The sequence below is a fragment of the Hibiscus syriacus genome, unplaced genomic scaffold, assembly GCF_006381635.1.
Source record: "Hibiscus syriacus cultivar Baekdansim isolate YM2019G1 unplaced genomic scaffold, ASM638163v2 tig00003632_pilon, whole genome shotgun sequence".
Taxonomy (NCBI): domain Eukaryota; kingdom Viridiplantae; phylum Streptophyta; class Magnoliopsida; order Malvales; family Malvaceae; genus Hibiscus; species Hibiscus syriacus.
In genome coordinates this window covers 1-15,810 of record NW_024061979.1, presented here as the reverse complement: position 1 = coordinate 15,810, position 15,810 = coordinate 1, and the positions used below count along the sequence as shown (strand labels likewise).

The 15,810-nt window shown below is 34.2% G+C and overlaps 3 protein-coding genes across 3 annotated transcripts; 1 reads left to right on the top strand and 2 right to left on the bottom strand.

Moving 5' to 3' along the window:
- Positions 1–3,795: 3,795 nt before the first annotated feature.
- On the top strand, positions 3,796–8,497 carry LOC120179352 (potassium channel AKT1-like). The gene is made up of 11 exons (XM_039184977.1): positions 3,796–4,013; positions 4,874–5,239; positions 5,387–5,444; positions 5,541–5,861; positions 5,958–6,203; positions 6,291–6,389; positions 6,500–6,532; positions 6,616–6,801; positions 6,986–7,180; positions 7,368–7,443; positions 7,578–8,497. The coding sequence occupies exons 1-11, from the start codon at positions 3,850–3,852 to the stop codon at positions 8,480–8,482; spliced, it is 2,649 nt and encodes an 882-aa protein (XP_039040908.1). The 5' UTR covers positions 3,796–3,849; the 3' UTR covers positions 8,483–8,497.
- Positions 8,498–9,103: 606 nt separating this feature from the next.
- On the bottom strand, positions 9,104–12,742 carry LOC120179256 (ERAD-associated E3 ubiquitin-protein ligase DOA10-like). The gene is made up of 7 exons (XM_039184895.1): positions 12,647–12,742; positions 12,239–12,509; positions 11,227–11,312; positions 10,965–11,111; positions 9,990–10,117; positions 9,540–9,822; positions 9,104–9,452 (listed from the first exon to the last, which is right to left on the bottom strand). The coding sequence occupies exons 2-7, from the start codon at positions 12,417–12,419 to the stop codon at positions 9,360–9,362; spliced, it is 918 nt and encodes a 305-aa protein (XP_039040826.1). The 5' UTR covers positions 12,420–12,509; positions 12,647–12,742; the 3' UTR covers positions 9,104–9,359.
- A 405-nt stretch (positions 12,743–13,147) lies between these two features.
- LOC120179245 lies at positions 13,148–14,138 on the bottom strand. Its single transcript, XM_039184887.1, has 3 exons — positions 13,831–14,138; positions 13,580–13,746; positions 13,148–13,308 (listed from the first exon to the last, which is right to left on the bottom strand). The coding sequence occupies exons 1-3, from the start codon at positions 14,136–14,138 to the stop codon at positions 13,148–13,150; spliced, it is 636 nt and encodes a 211-aa protein (XP_039040818.1).
- Between the last annotated feature and the right edge of the window lie 1,672 nt (positions 14,139–15,810).

The window sequence follows — 15,810 nt, the reverse complement described above, 5'->3', positions numbered from 1 at the left end:
TTTTGCCTTTGTAGTATATTCAATTTATCACTTTCGCCCCTATCGTGTTTTCGTATCAATTTAGCCTTTGAAGTTGCTCAATTGCATCATTTTATACTTTACCCTAACTTAAAACCTTAAATTATAAACCCTAAGTCCTAAACCATAACCTCATATTCTCAAAACTATAAGCCATAAATTATAACTCAGGGTTTATAAATTTAGGGTTTTAAGTCAGTGATAAGATATAAAATGATGTAATTGAGGAGTTTCGAGGGTTAAATTGATATAAAACATGATAAGGACGAAAGTGATAAATTAAGTCTACTACAGGGGCAGAGAAGACCCTTAAGCCTTAAATATTTTAAAGATTAATATGAATATTTAAAAAATTTGTAGGGACCAAACTGAATATTTTGAAAATTTTAAACGTATAAATTATAAATGTTCCGCCACTGATTCCACAACATAATTTTTTTAATTGATTATTTTAAGTTGAGTTATATTTTTATTATTAATTTATTATATTATATTATCAATATTATGATTAATTTTGATGATAGTTATAGCTATAATTTTAAATTTTAAGCAAATAAACAACCATACTCGGATCATTATTTTTAATTTAACTTTAGTTGTTAAATATTAATTTAAATTGAAAATTTAAAGGTTGAGGTGGCTTTGTAATCCATTATTATTCATTTTAAAACAAACAAATAATATACGGCTGTTTGACGTGAACATGTACGTATTATTATACAGTATACTATAATTAGTTTCCTTTTTATTGAACAAACATGACGCATCTTGTCTCCTTTCATATGTTATATTTAGTGAATAATATAATCATTTTACCCTAAAAAGTTGAAGGGAAAACAAATGGTCTTCATATGAGTTTTGACTATCAAAAAGTTACAAAACTGTCCGGATGTTGATTTCTCGAGTATTCCAACTATTAAAAGTTATAAAATAGTCGATTAATTATTCATTATATTTCGAATTGATCTTTTTCCGTTAAAAAATGATGGCGGTATGGGTTTGATGTTAATATGTTGTCTGAGATACGATAAAATTTGATCATAGAATCTCAAACGACTATCATATATTAAGCAACAAATCAAGACTTCCGTTAAATTTTTAACAAAAAAGATGAGTTTAGAACATAATGAATAGTTGGATAATAATTTTATAAATTTTAATAGTCGATGAACTCAATAAAGTAATATCCTATAATAAGATATCATTTTATAATTTTTAATAATCGAAATACTCAATAAATAATATTTTATAATCGGATACTACTGAAGGGGATCGGAGACAGATCCAAAACAAGTGTCTAATACCATCTTTAGCCAATATTGAAAGCACGAGGTGTTAGTTAATGCAAAGCAAAAGTCGTGGTTGTTGAGCATTTATTTCACTCTCATTCACGTGATAGCAATGGCATGGCCGAAACTGGCCTTTCTTACTAAGATAACCCTAATTTGTATTTCTTATAATTATCGAGCGATTTTCATGGTTAAAAAATTATTTTTTATAGATTTTAAGTTTAAACGATTGTATTTATAAGTAGGAATGACAACGGGTTGAGTTAGGGTCGGTTTTTGGTCAACCCGACCCTACTTGAAAATATGCATCATCCACTCGAACTCGATTTCATTCGAAAATATATATCATCTACCCGATCCTGATTAGACCAATTTTTTTATAATATAATTCTGACCCGACCCGAAGATAATATAAATGATATTTTTAATAGGTAGTAATGATGTCAATGTTATATGGTAGATAAAAATGAAATGGTTAGTTAATTGTGTAAACCTTTTAGCTTAATTATGGGGATTTAAGATTTTTCGGTGGTAGGACATAACGTTGATTTTTCAATCGTTGACAAAAGTGAGCCATTTTGTAGAAAGTGTTGGATGAGGACTAGAGTTCGAATATTATAGATGTTAGAGGTGTGAGTATTTAATATCGAAAGATTAAAAATTTATTTTTAAACAAATACTATCTTGTACTCACTTCGGATTAATAAAAAATACTATCATTGTTTATTATTATTGTAAATCTAAAATGATATAAAACTTAGGGTAAATTATGCATTTAGTACTTAAATTATCAGTTTTGGTATATTTTAGTATCCAGGGACAGAATCAATATCAAATATTGAGATGGGCAATGTATTAATTTCAAAATAATAACTTATTATGTATTTAATCTAAAAATTTGGGTGGGGTCAAAAGTCTAATCATACTTATAATTAAATTGATAAGGACCTAAAATGCTATTAAACCAAAAATTTTGGGAGGGGCTCCACACCCTATATAGCTCTGTCCCTATTAGTATATAAACATTTAGTTTTTATTTTATTTTAGTGTCCGTCGTTAATAACTTGACACGTTTAGTACATAAACTATCAGTTTTGATAAATTTTAATACTTAAACTTTTTAATTTTTTCAAAACTCAGCGTTAAATTTTTGAACGATGGCACTAAAATGAAATAAAAATTAAACTTTAGGTATGATTTTATAAAAATTGAAAATTTAGGTAATAAAATAAATTAAAGCTAATAATTTAAGCACTAAACACATAATTTATCCTAAAATTTATTAACTAAACTTGTTCAACTAGTTGTGTAAATCGATATTATACTGCTTGAACCTAAAACCTTAATACAAAATACCACTTCATTTAAAAAATAAAAATAACATGTTTAAAAAAAAGTTGATATAACATGATAATATATAAAATAAAAACATTTTAATCATAATTTTAAAATATTTACTTAGAATTTTCCATTATAGTTAATTAACCATAATTTCCATTATATACTAGTTTTTAAAATTATTTATAAGAATAATGCTAGTTTGAAATTATTTATTTAAATAATATTTATTTCTACCGCTTAGAGAAAATATGCAGTTAATAATTGATATGATTTATCTCTACCTTACAAAAAATTAAATAAATAATCTTAAAGATACTATTTTTATAAATAATTTTGAAAATTAATATATAATTAATCATGAGTTTCATTCTGAATTTTTATACAATCTGCCATGTCATCTGCTACATTGCTATGTTAGTACCGTAAACTATTACGTCAGTACTGTAAACTATCACATCTGTACCATAATATCAACAACGAAAAAATATTGATCGAAGGATTACATTGGATTTATTTTATGAGCTAAAAGTTACATTTTTTTTCAAAAATACAAGGACTTATGATGTATTTTTTCCAACAAATTTTATATTTTATTTCTCATCTTTCATGCAAGTATAATATAATTTTGTTGCACGATATAACGGTGACACCGACTATGTTTAAGGTACGACATAATTAATAATACGGTCAATGAGATATATTATCGAAAATGTTAATGTTTTTTAACATTTTCGGTAAAACGTTATCTAAAACATTATTTTTTACTTAAAATGTTAATATTATGCGTTATCTAAAATATTTTTTTCTACTGATTTTTCTAGAAAATTAGATAATAAAATTAACATTTTTTATAAAAAATAATATTTTAAATAATATTTTACTAAAAATATTAATATTTTCGATAACATTTTTTATTAGCATAAGACAGAACCATCCCGATGACACCGCGTCGTCAAATTGCCGTGTATAGGGGAAAAGTCGGCGTATACCAAAACGGGGAAAAAAGAGAAAAGGGACCCACATTTATTCACACTTCTCAATTGAAAATTAACTGTAACGAGAACCGAACGAACAAATTTCCATGTAGGTGAAAGCAAACACCTCCCCATCCACAAGGTGTGCGTGTATATATATATACATATTTCTCGAGAGCAGAAGAAGAAGAAGAGATATAGTGAATAAGAAAACAGAGGCGAAAGGCATGTTTAGGGCGTCAGTATGCGGGCAAGAAGAGATAGAGCAGCTATCAAGAGAGAGCAGCCATTACAGTCTCTCGACAGGGATACTCCCCTCGCTTGGAGCAAGAAGCAACCGTAGAGTCAAGCTCAAGAGATTCATCATTTCTCCTTATGATCGTCGTTACAGGTTCAATCCACCTTCTTTTCCCGCTCTGGGTTCTTTTTCTTTTTCTTCAATAGGGTCAAGACTCATTAACGTGTGTGATAAATCGCTCCTCTTTTCAACGCGGTGGGTTATTGGGAATGGGAACACCCACGCCATTGAATCTCGTGACCCGTTTGCTTTTGCAAATGACAAAGTTAAAGATTGTCTTCTTTTTTTTTTCGTATTCTTTAATGTTTACTTGTTCTAAGATTGTCTTCCTTTTTCGTTATCTTTGCATGTGTGTTCAATTCAACAATGGCTTTTTGATTGTTGGTGCGACGTGTTTGTTGAGTTGTCTGAACCGAAGACCAAAGCAGCACGTTGAACTTTCTCTATAATACTATCAAGCTCTTGCTTTTCTGCGTTCAAAAGAGATTCATTTGAGGGCATGATGTGTTGAAAACTTTACAAACTTTTGACTTTAACAATTACTTGTGAGCTTTGTCTTTCTTCTGGGATGGTGTAGAGGATTCATAAATCTCACATGTTTATTTGAATTTATCTTTGGATATGAGTCTTCATCTAATCTTCAACCCATAAGATATGGATACAAGCGTTAGGCTCAATGGTCAAAGTGGACAAGCCTTGTGACTAGCATGAACTGAAACGGTCAATATCCGGTGGGTGGTCATAGTTAGGAGTGAGTAGTAGATCGAATCGAGTCAAAAAATGTTGGGTTACAAGAGTTTACGAGTCTTATTTTATAACTCATACTTTATTTGAAATTTGAGTTCAGTTGACGAGTCAGAGTTTTTTTAGCATTGAATCGAGTTGAAAAATTCAATTTTTTTAGTGGATTCGAGTTGTGTTCACCAATGATGCTTGACATTGATACCTTGCAGGATATGGGAGACTTTTCTGGTTATTTTAGTAATCTATACAGCTTGGGTTTCGCCATTTGAGTTTGGTTTCCTTGACAAACCTGCAACACCGCTCTCAGCTACTGATAATGTTGTTAATGGATTCTTTGCGCTTGATATCATTCTCACCTTCTTCGTTGCATACCTTGATAAAACAACCTATCTCCTCATCGATGAACGCAAGAAGATTGCTTGGAAGTATGCCAGTTCATGGCTGGCTTTCGACGTTATATCGACGATACCATCGGAACTTGCTCAGAAAATCTCCCCTAAACCATTGCGCTCATATGGCTTATTCAACATGCTTCGCCTATGGCGTCTACGCCGAGTTAGTGCATTGTTTTCCAGGTACAAGACTTGATTTACCTTCATCAGCTTGCTTTTTTAGCTCGGATATTTGTCGAAATCTTTCGGGTGACACCTATGGTACTCAGATCATGGTGCAAGTGTCGAATATATCTTGATATAGTATTGATTTATTGTTTATTTCAACAGAATGGAGAAGGATAAGAACTACAACTACTTTTGGGTTCGATGTGCAAAACTCATTTGTGTGAGTACAACTGAACATATAGGGGCATTTACCTGAAGTTTTTGCTGTTTCTAGTCATGCAGCATTCATTCATGAAACTCCGGATGTTTTTTGTAGGTTACACTTTTTGCAGTTCATTGTGCTGGATGCTTCTATTATCTTATAGCTGAACGATATCCTGATCCAGCAAGAACATGGATCGGAAATTCTCTCGGAGAGGATTTCCTAGAGCAGAGCTTGTGGATTCGATATGTGACATCGATGTACTGGTCTATCACTACACTGACCACTGTTGGCTATGGTGATTTGCATCCTGTGAATACTAGGGAGATGGTGTTTGACATTTTCTACATGCTTTTCAACCTGGGGTTGACTGCATATTTGATCGGAAACATGACGAACTTGGTTGTCCACGGAACAAGCCGAACTAGACGATTCGTGAGTGGATTTCTTATTTCTTTCTGCTTTCTGTTCGCTTCAATTTCCTATTAAATCTTCAACCAACTTTCCTTTGTGTATGTTTTTGATTCCTAGAGGGATACCATTCAAGCAGCTTCAAGTTTTGCTCAGAGAAACCAGTTGCCTCCTCGCCTACAAGATCAGATGCTTGCACATTTATGTTTGAAGTTCAGAACAGATTCAGAGGGGCTGCAGCAGCAAGAGACGATCGATTCGCTTCCTAAAGCCATTCGATCGAGCATTTCACATTATCTTTTCTACTCTCTTATGGACAAGGTTTACTTATTTCGCGGTGTTTCCAACGACTTGCTTTTTCAGCTGGTAATCAACTCGAAAACTTGCTAAGATTTTGTTCTGAAATCAACTCCAGACATGCTAAAGTTGCCTCTTTGTGAATAAATGTTTAAGGTCTCAGAGATGAAAGCTGAATATTTTCCTCCGAAAGAAGATGTCATTCTGCAGAACGAAGCGCCTACGGATTTCTACATCCTTGTTACTGGTGCCGTGGTAAAACATTACTTCTTGTTCAAGTTTCTGCAATTCCAATTTGTTCAAATTTTAAGCTTACTCAAACTTTACTCTCAAAATGGTCCCTAATGTTTTTTATTGCTCCTCAGGATCTATTGATTCTCAAAAATGGCGTTGAACAGGCAAGTTCTACTCAAAAACTAGCCTTATCAATCAATAACCATGAACGGACGCTAAGTGAAGCCATTTCTGGACTGGTTTTCAGGTTGTTGGAGAGGCAAAATCGGGTGACCTCTGTGGTGAGATTGGAGTACTTTGTTATAGGCCACAGCTATTTACAGTACGTACGAAACGATTGTGCCAACTACTTCGGCTAAACCGGACTACATTCCTTAATATCATTCAGGCCAATGTCGGAGACGGGACCATAATCATGAATAATCTCCTTCAGGTATTCATGTCTACAATTAACTATATAAACATACTGACTAATACAATCCCTCAAAATCCTTTTAACCTTGTTGTTATCCCACTATCTACACATTAATATGATGAAATATGCAGAAGAAAATCAACTGAATATGTGAGTATAATCTTTATACATATTTAGCCTTGAAATTCTTTGTTTGGGGCAGCATTTGAAAGACAAGAATGACCCGATTATGGAAGGCATTTTAATTGAGACTGAGAACATGCTAGCTCGAGGGAGAATGGATTTACCTCTCAACCTTTGCTTCGCCGCACTAAGGGGAGACGACTTGTTGTTGCATCAGCTATTGAAAAGGGGGCTTGATCCTAATGAAGCAGACAACAATGGAAGAACAGCTTTGGTTAGTGAAAATCTTTTAGCCTTTTCATTTGGTCAAGATCCCATAGGTGTATGTACATGTACATGTACATGTATATGTATATGTATATGTATATGTATATGTATATGTATATGTATATGTATATGTATATGTATATGTATATGTATGTATGCTTAACGATTTTTGACTTGTTTTTGTAAAAAATTAGCATATAGCTGCATCAAAAGGAAGTGAGAACTGCATTCTTCTCTTACTGGATTATGGTGCAGATCCAAACTGTAAAGGTATTCTCCAGGCCGTTCTGTTTTTAACAGTTGACCTTTCTTCGTTTATAAATTATCGTATATTCAAGTAGGGGAATTGATTGCAGAAACATAGTTAACAGTTCAATTGATTTGTTTAATTCTATGTTATGCAGACTCAGAAGGAAACGTACCACTATGGGAGGCAATGCTTGCTGGCCACGATAACGTAGCTAAACTGCTAAAGGAAAACGGAGCAAGCATCACCGGTGGAGATGTATGTAACTATGCCTGCACCGCCACCGAACAGAACAACTTAAACTTGCTCAAGGAAATCGTTCGTTACCATGGGGATGTCACACGTCCAAGGCAGAACGGATACACAGCTCTTCATGTTGCAGTTTGTGAAGGAAACATCGAAATAGTCAAGTACCTTATGGATCAAGGTGCTGACATCGACAAACCAGATGTTCATGGTTGGACACCAAGGGATCTAGCCGAGCAACAAGGACACGAAGAAATAAAGATGATGTTTGAATCTAGAAAAGAAATGAAAAATCAATCTATCTTGTCAATTCCGGAGAAGGCCGAGACACGGTACCTCGGGAGGTTTACAAGTGAGCCGGTTATCTCTCCTGCAGCCCCGGATGCTACAGACGGATCATGGAGACAATCCCGGCGGAGGCGTAGGACAAGTAACTTCCACAACTCACTATTCGGGATAATGTCAGCTTCAAACAATGTGGAGAAAGATTTACTACTCTCTGTTCATCAACCAAAGGGTGTCAAGGATGATCCTATTGTCAACTCCTCTAGAGTAGTAATAAGTTGCCCGGAAAAGGGACAAACCACCAAGAAACTTGTACTACTTCCGGGCAACATCGAGGAATTACTCGAGATTGGTGCTAAAAGATTTGGGATATTTGGAGCTAAAGTGGTGAGCAAAGAAGGAGCTGAAATTGATGATATTGAAGTGATTAGAGATGGTGACCATCTTGTTTTTGTTAGTGATGGTCGTCAAATGCTGCAACATCAACAACAGACTAACATCACAAAACCCCAATGCAATGGGCTTCCTTAGAGCACAAGTTAATACATATTACTAAATCTCATCTTTTTTTAACTGTTTTTACCATATAAAATCCAGGAAAAAATAGCTGAGCTGATCCTTGCCACGTGCATTTAATAAAGCTTGTAAAGGTGTAATATTTGTTTGCTAATAGGTTTCTTTTGTTACAGTAATGAACAATTGTAAATTATTCATTCACCATTATCTTTAAAGCTTAACCGGCCAACTATAGTTTGAGTAAGTTTCGTTTGTAATAAGTACATAATAATGATAAATCATCTAAAAGAATCGAGCCTTGCTTATCAACCACACCAACTCTCTTCAAATGCAACTAAAAGAATCCGATCACGTCATTCGACTAACATTCTATCTCCTAAGTACGTAATGATACATCTATAAAAATGAGCCTTGCTTATCAACCACGCTAAACTCTCTCGAAATGCGACTAAAAGAATCCAATCATGTCATGCGAAAAGCGAAAAGATTTATAAACCACATCCCTGTTTCCTCCATACTCATATTCTATCTCCTAACGACGTTTTCGAGGAAAAGAAGTTTGACATAGTATTGAATTTGAAACCTTGAATCAATTTGGAGATGATAATTAAAAACATACTGCATAAGAACCATTTATCTGCACAAGGGTTTCCATAGAGAAGGTATATTGGGTTGAACAATATAAGTGTAGCTGATTTGGGGATAAAACAAACATCAAGGGAAAACGATACATGTATATCACTGCACAGATTACTAAGCACCCCTCCTCTATCTATTTGACAAAATGGCCAAGAAGCCGACCGAATTTTACCTTTTGGATTCTGAATATAATTTGAATGACTCAACTCAGATACCTCATGGGGCTTTTCTCACCACACATTCATCCTTCACGCTACAAAAGTTTCATCGTTTTCAGGCGTTCTTCGTGTTCTGGATCAAGTTTTGGCGGGGTATAGGAGCCATGAAGGTCCTCCACAATGTACTCCTGCAAAAGACCAATGTCGATGAAAGATTTAAACTGTAATGGTAGGAGAAAAGATATAATTATAAAGCTAACTCTCTCGATGTTTACCTTAGTAAGCTCCCTCTTGGTAATGTGATAGTGTTTCTGCCAGATCCGTTGAACAGCCATGGTGGCAGCAAGGAAACCATACGCTATTCCCAGAATTGCAAAGATTACAACGAAAACTACCACCAGTGCAAAACATGCTTCCATAGATGCAGGAAAGCAATCCAATATACCCCACCCATAACAGCAATTTTGGCATCCAGCCATTCTTGGGTCATTGCTATTGAGGGAGGAGCAATGCAATATGAGACCAAAAACTCCGAGCAATACAAAGAAGGAAGCACCCCTAAGAAATAAGAAAAAAGACGATGAGTTTATCTTCTTACTAAAACAGAAATTGGCATATGCGACGAACTTGTTCATTAAACATGATCAATGCACGAAGCAATGTTTAGATTAGGTAAGGTACCTGCAATATACAACAGAAATAGATAGGCAGAAAATCTGGGAAGCTTACCTATGCAATAATAAAATGGTATGGGATGGTTTGACAGTATGCGATCCCAACCATCATTGAATGACTTCCGGAAAGCCCCATCTTTATCCATGACATATGCAAAGCCTGCCATCGCAGCAATCACCTGAGGAATATAAAAATCCATCATCAGAAAACTATTTCAAGGCTACGCATGACTAAAAATTCGGATAAGAAAGATACTCATATCAGCCTCTTTCACTCCTCCAGATCCCTCACTTGAGCAGTTTTCCCCCCTAACCTTTTCAGTAAATAGGAAGGCAAAAATGTATGGAACTTGTAGGGGGGTTAAGTATTTTGATGAAGTTCCCTTATACAATGTGTCAAGGGAAAGAAGTCTGACAATTATGGTATTATGGCAATGGAAAAATTAAGTTATAGGGAAACTGGACTCTGAATTAACAATGTCTAGAAAGAAGCTCAAACTTTTTGCGTTTCTTTTTGATGTCATGGAAATGCAACAGCCACACCACTTTAACCAATTTAGAATACCAAAGAAAAAATAACAATGCTACCCAAAATCAATTTAGAGAATGACTAATAAATAATTCTCAATATAATGCCACGTAAAAGTTTCAAAATAAACTTCTTTGGTTAAACAAAAATGCAGGCCTCCATCGACCATGTTGCATTTGCATCTACCAAGTTACCTAATCAGACAACAAATCCAAAAAAAAGAAGTATGGAACGTTTCAAGGCATCCAAACGCTAGTGCTAAAACGAGGCTTCATGAATCCAGACATAAAAAATACTTAAAAGTCGAAGGAACAAACGGTGCAGGGGTTTCAACAAGTGGAAGCCACCTTAATCCAACAAGTAATCACCATATACAAATATCAAAATCGGCAATAGTGACAGAAGATGCGAAGAATAAGAGGTTGTAAATTAACATATATGAAAATAACTAATAAAGATATTAGCGAGATGAATGTAAAGGGACTAAGAAGACTTACAGTTTGTACAGCCAAGAACACAAGAAAGACATCTCTTGCCACGAAAAGTCTGAACTTTATTTTACGCCAAGAGTTGTCCTTGAACAATTCAACTCGAAGGTGAAACTGAGCCCTGCACGTCGTGCAATGGGAGAAAGCAAATCCTTCCTATCAAAAAAAGAGGGGAGGAAACTAAAATAAGATCAATTACTAACATATAAATTTCAAATGAAAATCAAGAATTGAGCTTCCACATTCAGGTAGAGAAACCATCTTAATTTACCTTCACCGACCGCCAATGATCAAGGCAAGCACGATGAACAAACTGTTGGGTGCCTTTGCACATACATGGAGATATTAATTCATCAGCTACAAAAAAAAAAATCCATTAGTTCAACATAACAATCGTGTATATTCAATAGTATGCCAAAATTCAACATGAAACATGTTCCAAAATATCAATATCCTTCCAAATGAAGCTCTATCGATAAGATAAATCTGGCAAGAGATTAGAATGAAGGGGGATAAAGTTCCTTGGCAATCTATTATTTGGTTCCCACAGAACATTCCTAAACACAGCCTCATTGCCTGGATGGCAATGATCGATAGGCTGCCTACTCGAGATCGACTTCACCGCATAGGTATTGTTTCTAATGAAAGCTGTGTTTTATGCAACGAGTCATTGGAAAACAGAAATCATCTGTTCTTCGAATGCCAGACTACTTCTCAATTACGAGAACAGATCTTTCACCTCAATGGAATTTACAAGACATATTATCTTGGAGGACTTGATTACATGGGAAAGTAATATTGGAAAGGTAATCCTTGTTAATCACTATCCTCAAATTAGCGTGGAACGCCACAATCTATGTTTTGTGGGAGGAACGCAATCAAAGAATCTTCAAAGGATGTTCTCGAAGCATTGAAGAATTACTCCGCACAATCAAAGACTTTGTAGGTATAAAACTAAGGGGTAAAAATATTAATAGGTTTGATGATGTAAACTCAAATCTTTGTATTGCTTGGGGTATTGACTAAACCGATCGATTTTATTTGGTCTGTATTTTCTTTCTGTTTTCTGTGATCGGTGATTTTTTATAGCTACTTAGCTTTCTTGGATAATAAAATTTCGATTTATCCAAAAAAAAAATAAAAAATATCAATATCCAAATCAGTTTTCCACCTTTAAACAAATTTAATATAACTACATTCACAATCCAAACGTAAACTAAAATATTTAAGACCGATAATCAGAAACAAAAAAAGGCAAATCAAACGAGAGAATAAACCCTTGCCTTCTTCACCATCGCACTCGAGGCAAATGCGGCAACAAGGAGCAGAACCATTCTCAATATCTTCACCCCCGATCTCACTCGAATTCGATTTCAACGACGGATCGATCTCGTTTCGTAAAAGAGAAGCAGATTCACTAGGGTTTCGAGCGCATGCCGGCTCCAACTGCAATTCACCCGCCATTGATCGAAAAAAAGAAAAAAAAAACCTACCAAATATCAATTGCCAGAAATTCAGCAATCACGACGATCATAAAATTCCGATGCTTCAATTCTAAAAACAAAACAACACCGACAGCTTTGAATCAACATATGATTAAAATTTCGCAGAACAAAAGTTCAGGTTCTTGCCTTGAAGAAAACTACAGGGTCGAAAAATGGCAGATATTGAAGGAGGAGAATTGTAAGTACCTGAGAATTTTTTTTCTCGGGAATTTATGGATTTCGCATTCTCTTGGTCATATATGGATTTAGCATTTCTATCTTGTGAATCGGATAAATGGACCAAATCGGTCCCAACCAAAACTGGGGAAACTCTTTAGGTTAAACTGCAATGAATATTACTGAACTTTATCTTTATATCATTTTAACCAATAAACTTTTAAATTATTCCAATTTTAGCACTAAATTTTAGTATCAATTAAAATAGTTGATTGTTAAATCGTTAACTACGCGACGACATGATCGTTCCATTCATGTAAGCTTTGTTCGATGTATTGATTTTGTTACTAAAATTAGACCGCATCAATTTTAGGCATTGAACTTTAATTTACTTATCAGTTAAAATTTAATGATAAAAAAAGAAGTTAAAACTTAATGACGTTTGGGAAATTTAAGAAGTAAAATCAATATTTTTAATTTCATTTTAAGTATATATATTCATTTATGGATAAACATGACCCATAACATGGTTTAAGAGAAACTCATTGTGGTACACATGACAACAGTTTCTCCTTCCAGAGTCGATCCATCTTTCAGCTCTGAGCCTGCTGAGCTATCTCGGAGATCCTTCGATGAAAGCATGGTGTAACAATCATATACGTGATGAGGCCCAGAACCGAACCGGTGTCGAACTGTAGATTCAAAACGAAATATTATCGCAATCGTTTACCGATACAAAAGAACATTAATATTTCAAGAAAAATGAGGAGTTGGACTTGTGTTTAACTCCATTTCTATGATATGCTGCATATGCACATTGATGATGGTACTCACAGAGTATGAAGAAATTATTACATTCTTCGGGTTCGGATGTGTTGGATATAGTTATGTGTCGAGATCCGTGTTCGAATATGTGCTGAGAATGAAAATTAGAGCAATATGAGGATTAAGGAAGCTGTTTACCTGTATACTCTCTGTTCTTAATATCAAGCTGATTCTTTACCCTTAATACGCACTCTGAATGTACTTTTCGATTAGATGTAAGATATCGATTGTCAGCGATACACGGATAGACATCAAGTCCTACCTCTTTCGAAATCGAATCTTCCTTTGGAGTAAGGAGTAACTTCCTGGAATCACAATCATAATAAATACTTGATTTAGCAAGATTACATTCAGGATCACAATTTATAATGATTACAAAAGAATACTACCAAACAATCCCTTGTACGGTGAAAGCTTTTGAGAATTTACTCGATTTTGATTTCAATAATGCCGACAAGTTTTCGATTCTCCAAGCGTAAACGTTTTTAGGTGGCTTCTTCACCATGGAGAGGCACCCCATTCTGCCAGTATGTTTAATGACAAAAACTTCAGCCCCAAATATGCAACAGTCATCAACCAGATATCCTTTGGAAACATCATCGAAAACATCGAGCGAAAGCAGCTGAGGCACGCCCCATTCGGCCTTCATCTCGTGAAAACACCTTATATTTCCATCTGCACGGAAACGTTCATCCATCGACCGTATAGGCATTGCATACATCTGAGCATGAATTTCAAATATAAAGCTAAATTTGATGTTTGCCTTGAATGGTTAAGTATTTGTCAAAGTGCTGATCAAACACAGAGAATGTGAAGTTGGCATTAATTTCCCAACCACTGGGTAAGGATGTTGTATCGGCGACTTTCAAGTGAAGTGAAATGTTGTTTGATCCGATTTTGCTGTTCCCTTCGGGTAGAAACATAAGTTCTGCAACAGATTTTGACAGACATTAGCCATCATGGCACAATATTCTGTCATGGATAGTTACTAAACGAAAATTGGATGAACCAACCATTTATATCCCCCTGCTTCGAAAACACCAGATTCGTAACTTTCTGATCCGGTTGCACAAAACAAGGAGTATGATTCTATCTTAAGTAAGAAGTGTGCCGGACGAAGATCCTTCGTCGATCTTATAGTTCCTGTAAACCATCAGAACTCCCAACATTAATCAAAGTTCAAACAGAGCAAAAACCATCAAAGCACTTTGTTACTTGTAAAGCAAGAAAATCGAGTAAAAGAGTATGCAAAAGTAGCTCGAACATGGATAACTTTGTGTAATGGGCGTTACCATCACTGGAGACGCCATTGAAGACGGGTGGAATCAAGAAATCTTGCTCCCGCTCACGTGATCTTTCCATTGAGGATCGAAGCAAATTTTTTTTTTAATCTGATTTGGGAGTAAGACTGTCAATTTATATAAAATCAATAACTCAGAGATCAATTATATCAAATCATCAAAAATAATAAATTCAGTGTAAGAGCGTACCTAAATTAATTGTTGTAAAGACTCTTTGACTGCTTAAAACTAATATAAGTTAACCTATTTATATAGAATATAGAACCAATACTAAGTCAACGAAGTTAATTTGATATTCCTTTTTAAAAAGTGTCATAAGAAGTACTTTTAAAATATTTTAGTATTTAATTGTTTGAAATTATTTTAAAAAGTATTTTGAAATACAATATTTATTTAGACATTATAATAAATTAAAATATAATATTCGAATTATATTATACTTGTTAATACTATGATATTTAAAATATTAACTGATATATAATAAAAATATAAAAAATATTAATGATAATTAATTAATAACATATTTTTGTGAATTTTTTATTGAAAAACAATATCAATACTTTTAATACGTGAACTTAAAATTATTATAAAATAATAATTTAATTACTTGTTTGATAAAAAAAAAATAATGTAGGTAACTTGATATTGAACGCTTCACTCTAGTATTCTTGATGCTCAATCCCTCAAGAATAACAATAACTCATTTACCACATAAATCGTTTGGTTCGTGTTTAACATTGGATATATAAAGAGGATACCTAGGTAAGATGTTCCATGAAGGATCTGTAAGCCATTATATATGTTTTACCATTATTTTTCCCCAACCAGAAACCAAATAGCTTGCAATCAAATTTTTTTTTAAGTTGATAAAATCAGAAACATGCTCACGGTTTACATTGTCACTATAAATCTGGTTTTGCCTGTTCCGTTTTTGCCAAAACAAAGCACCATAACGAAAAAAAACGTACTTCACTTCCATAGCTTTCTTAAGGACATGTTTTTCTCGGTCTCCTTCTTCATCACCTTTGCCACCGCATCTCGAAATCTTCTGTGTTACATGGACTCCTT

Coding starts and splice junctions, on each gene's coding strand:
- LOC120179352 (XM_039184977.1), top strand. CDS start 3,850: ATGTTTAGGGCGTCAGTATGCGGGCAAGAAGAGATAGAGCAGCTATCA. Junction 5,862..5,957: donor CAAGCCGAACTAGACGATTC/GTGAGTGGATTT, acceptor TTTGATTCCTAG/AGGGATACCATTCAAGCAGC. Junction 7,181..7,367: donor ACAATGGAAGAACAGCTTTG/GTTAGTGAAAAT, acceptor GTAAAAAATTAG/CATATAGCTGCATCAAAAGG.
- LOC120179256 (XM_039184895.1), bottom strand. CDS start 12,419: ATGGCGGGTGAATTGCAGTTGGAGCCGGCATGCGCTCGAAACCCTAGT. Junction 11,313..12,238: donor CGAGTGCGATGGTGAAGAAG/GCAAGGGTTTAT, acceptor TTTTTTTTGTAG/CTGATGAATTAATATCTCCA. Junction 9,823..9,989: donor TTTTATTATTGCATAGGTAA/GCTTCCCAGATT, acceptor CTTATTTCTTAG/GGGTGCTTCCTTCTTTGTAT.
- LOC120179245 (XM_039184887.1), bottom strand. CDS start 14,138: ATGGATGAACGTTTCCGTGCAGATGGAAATATAAGGTGTTTTCACGAG. Junction 13,747..13,830: donor ACCGTACAAGGGATTGTTTG/GTAGTATTCTTT, acceptor TTGTGATTCCAG/GAAGTTACTCCTTACTCCAA. Junction 13,309..13,579: donor TAAGAACAGAGAGTATACAG/GTAAACAGCTTC, acceptor TTGAATCTACAG/TTCGACACCGGTTCGGTTCT.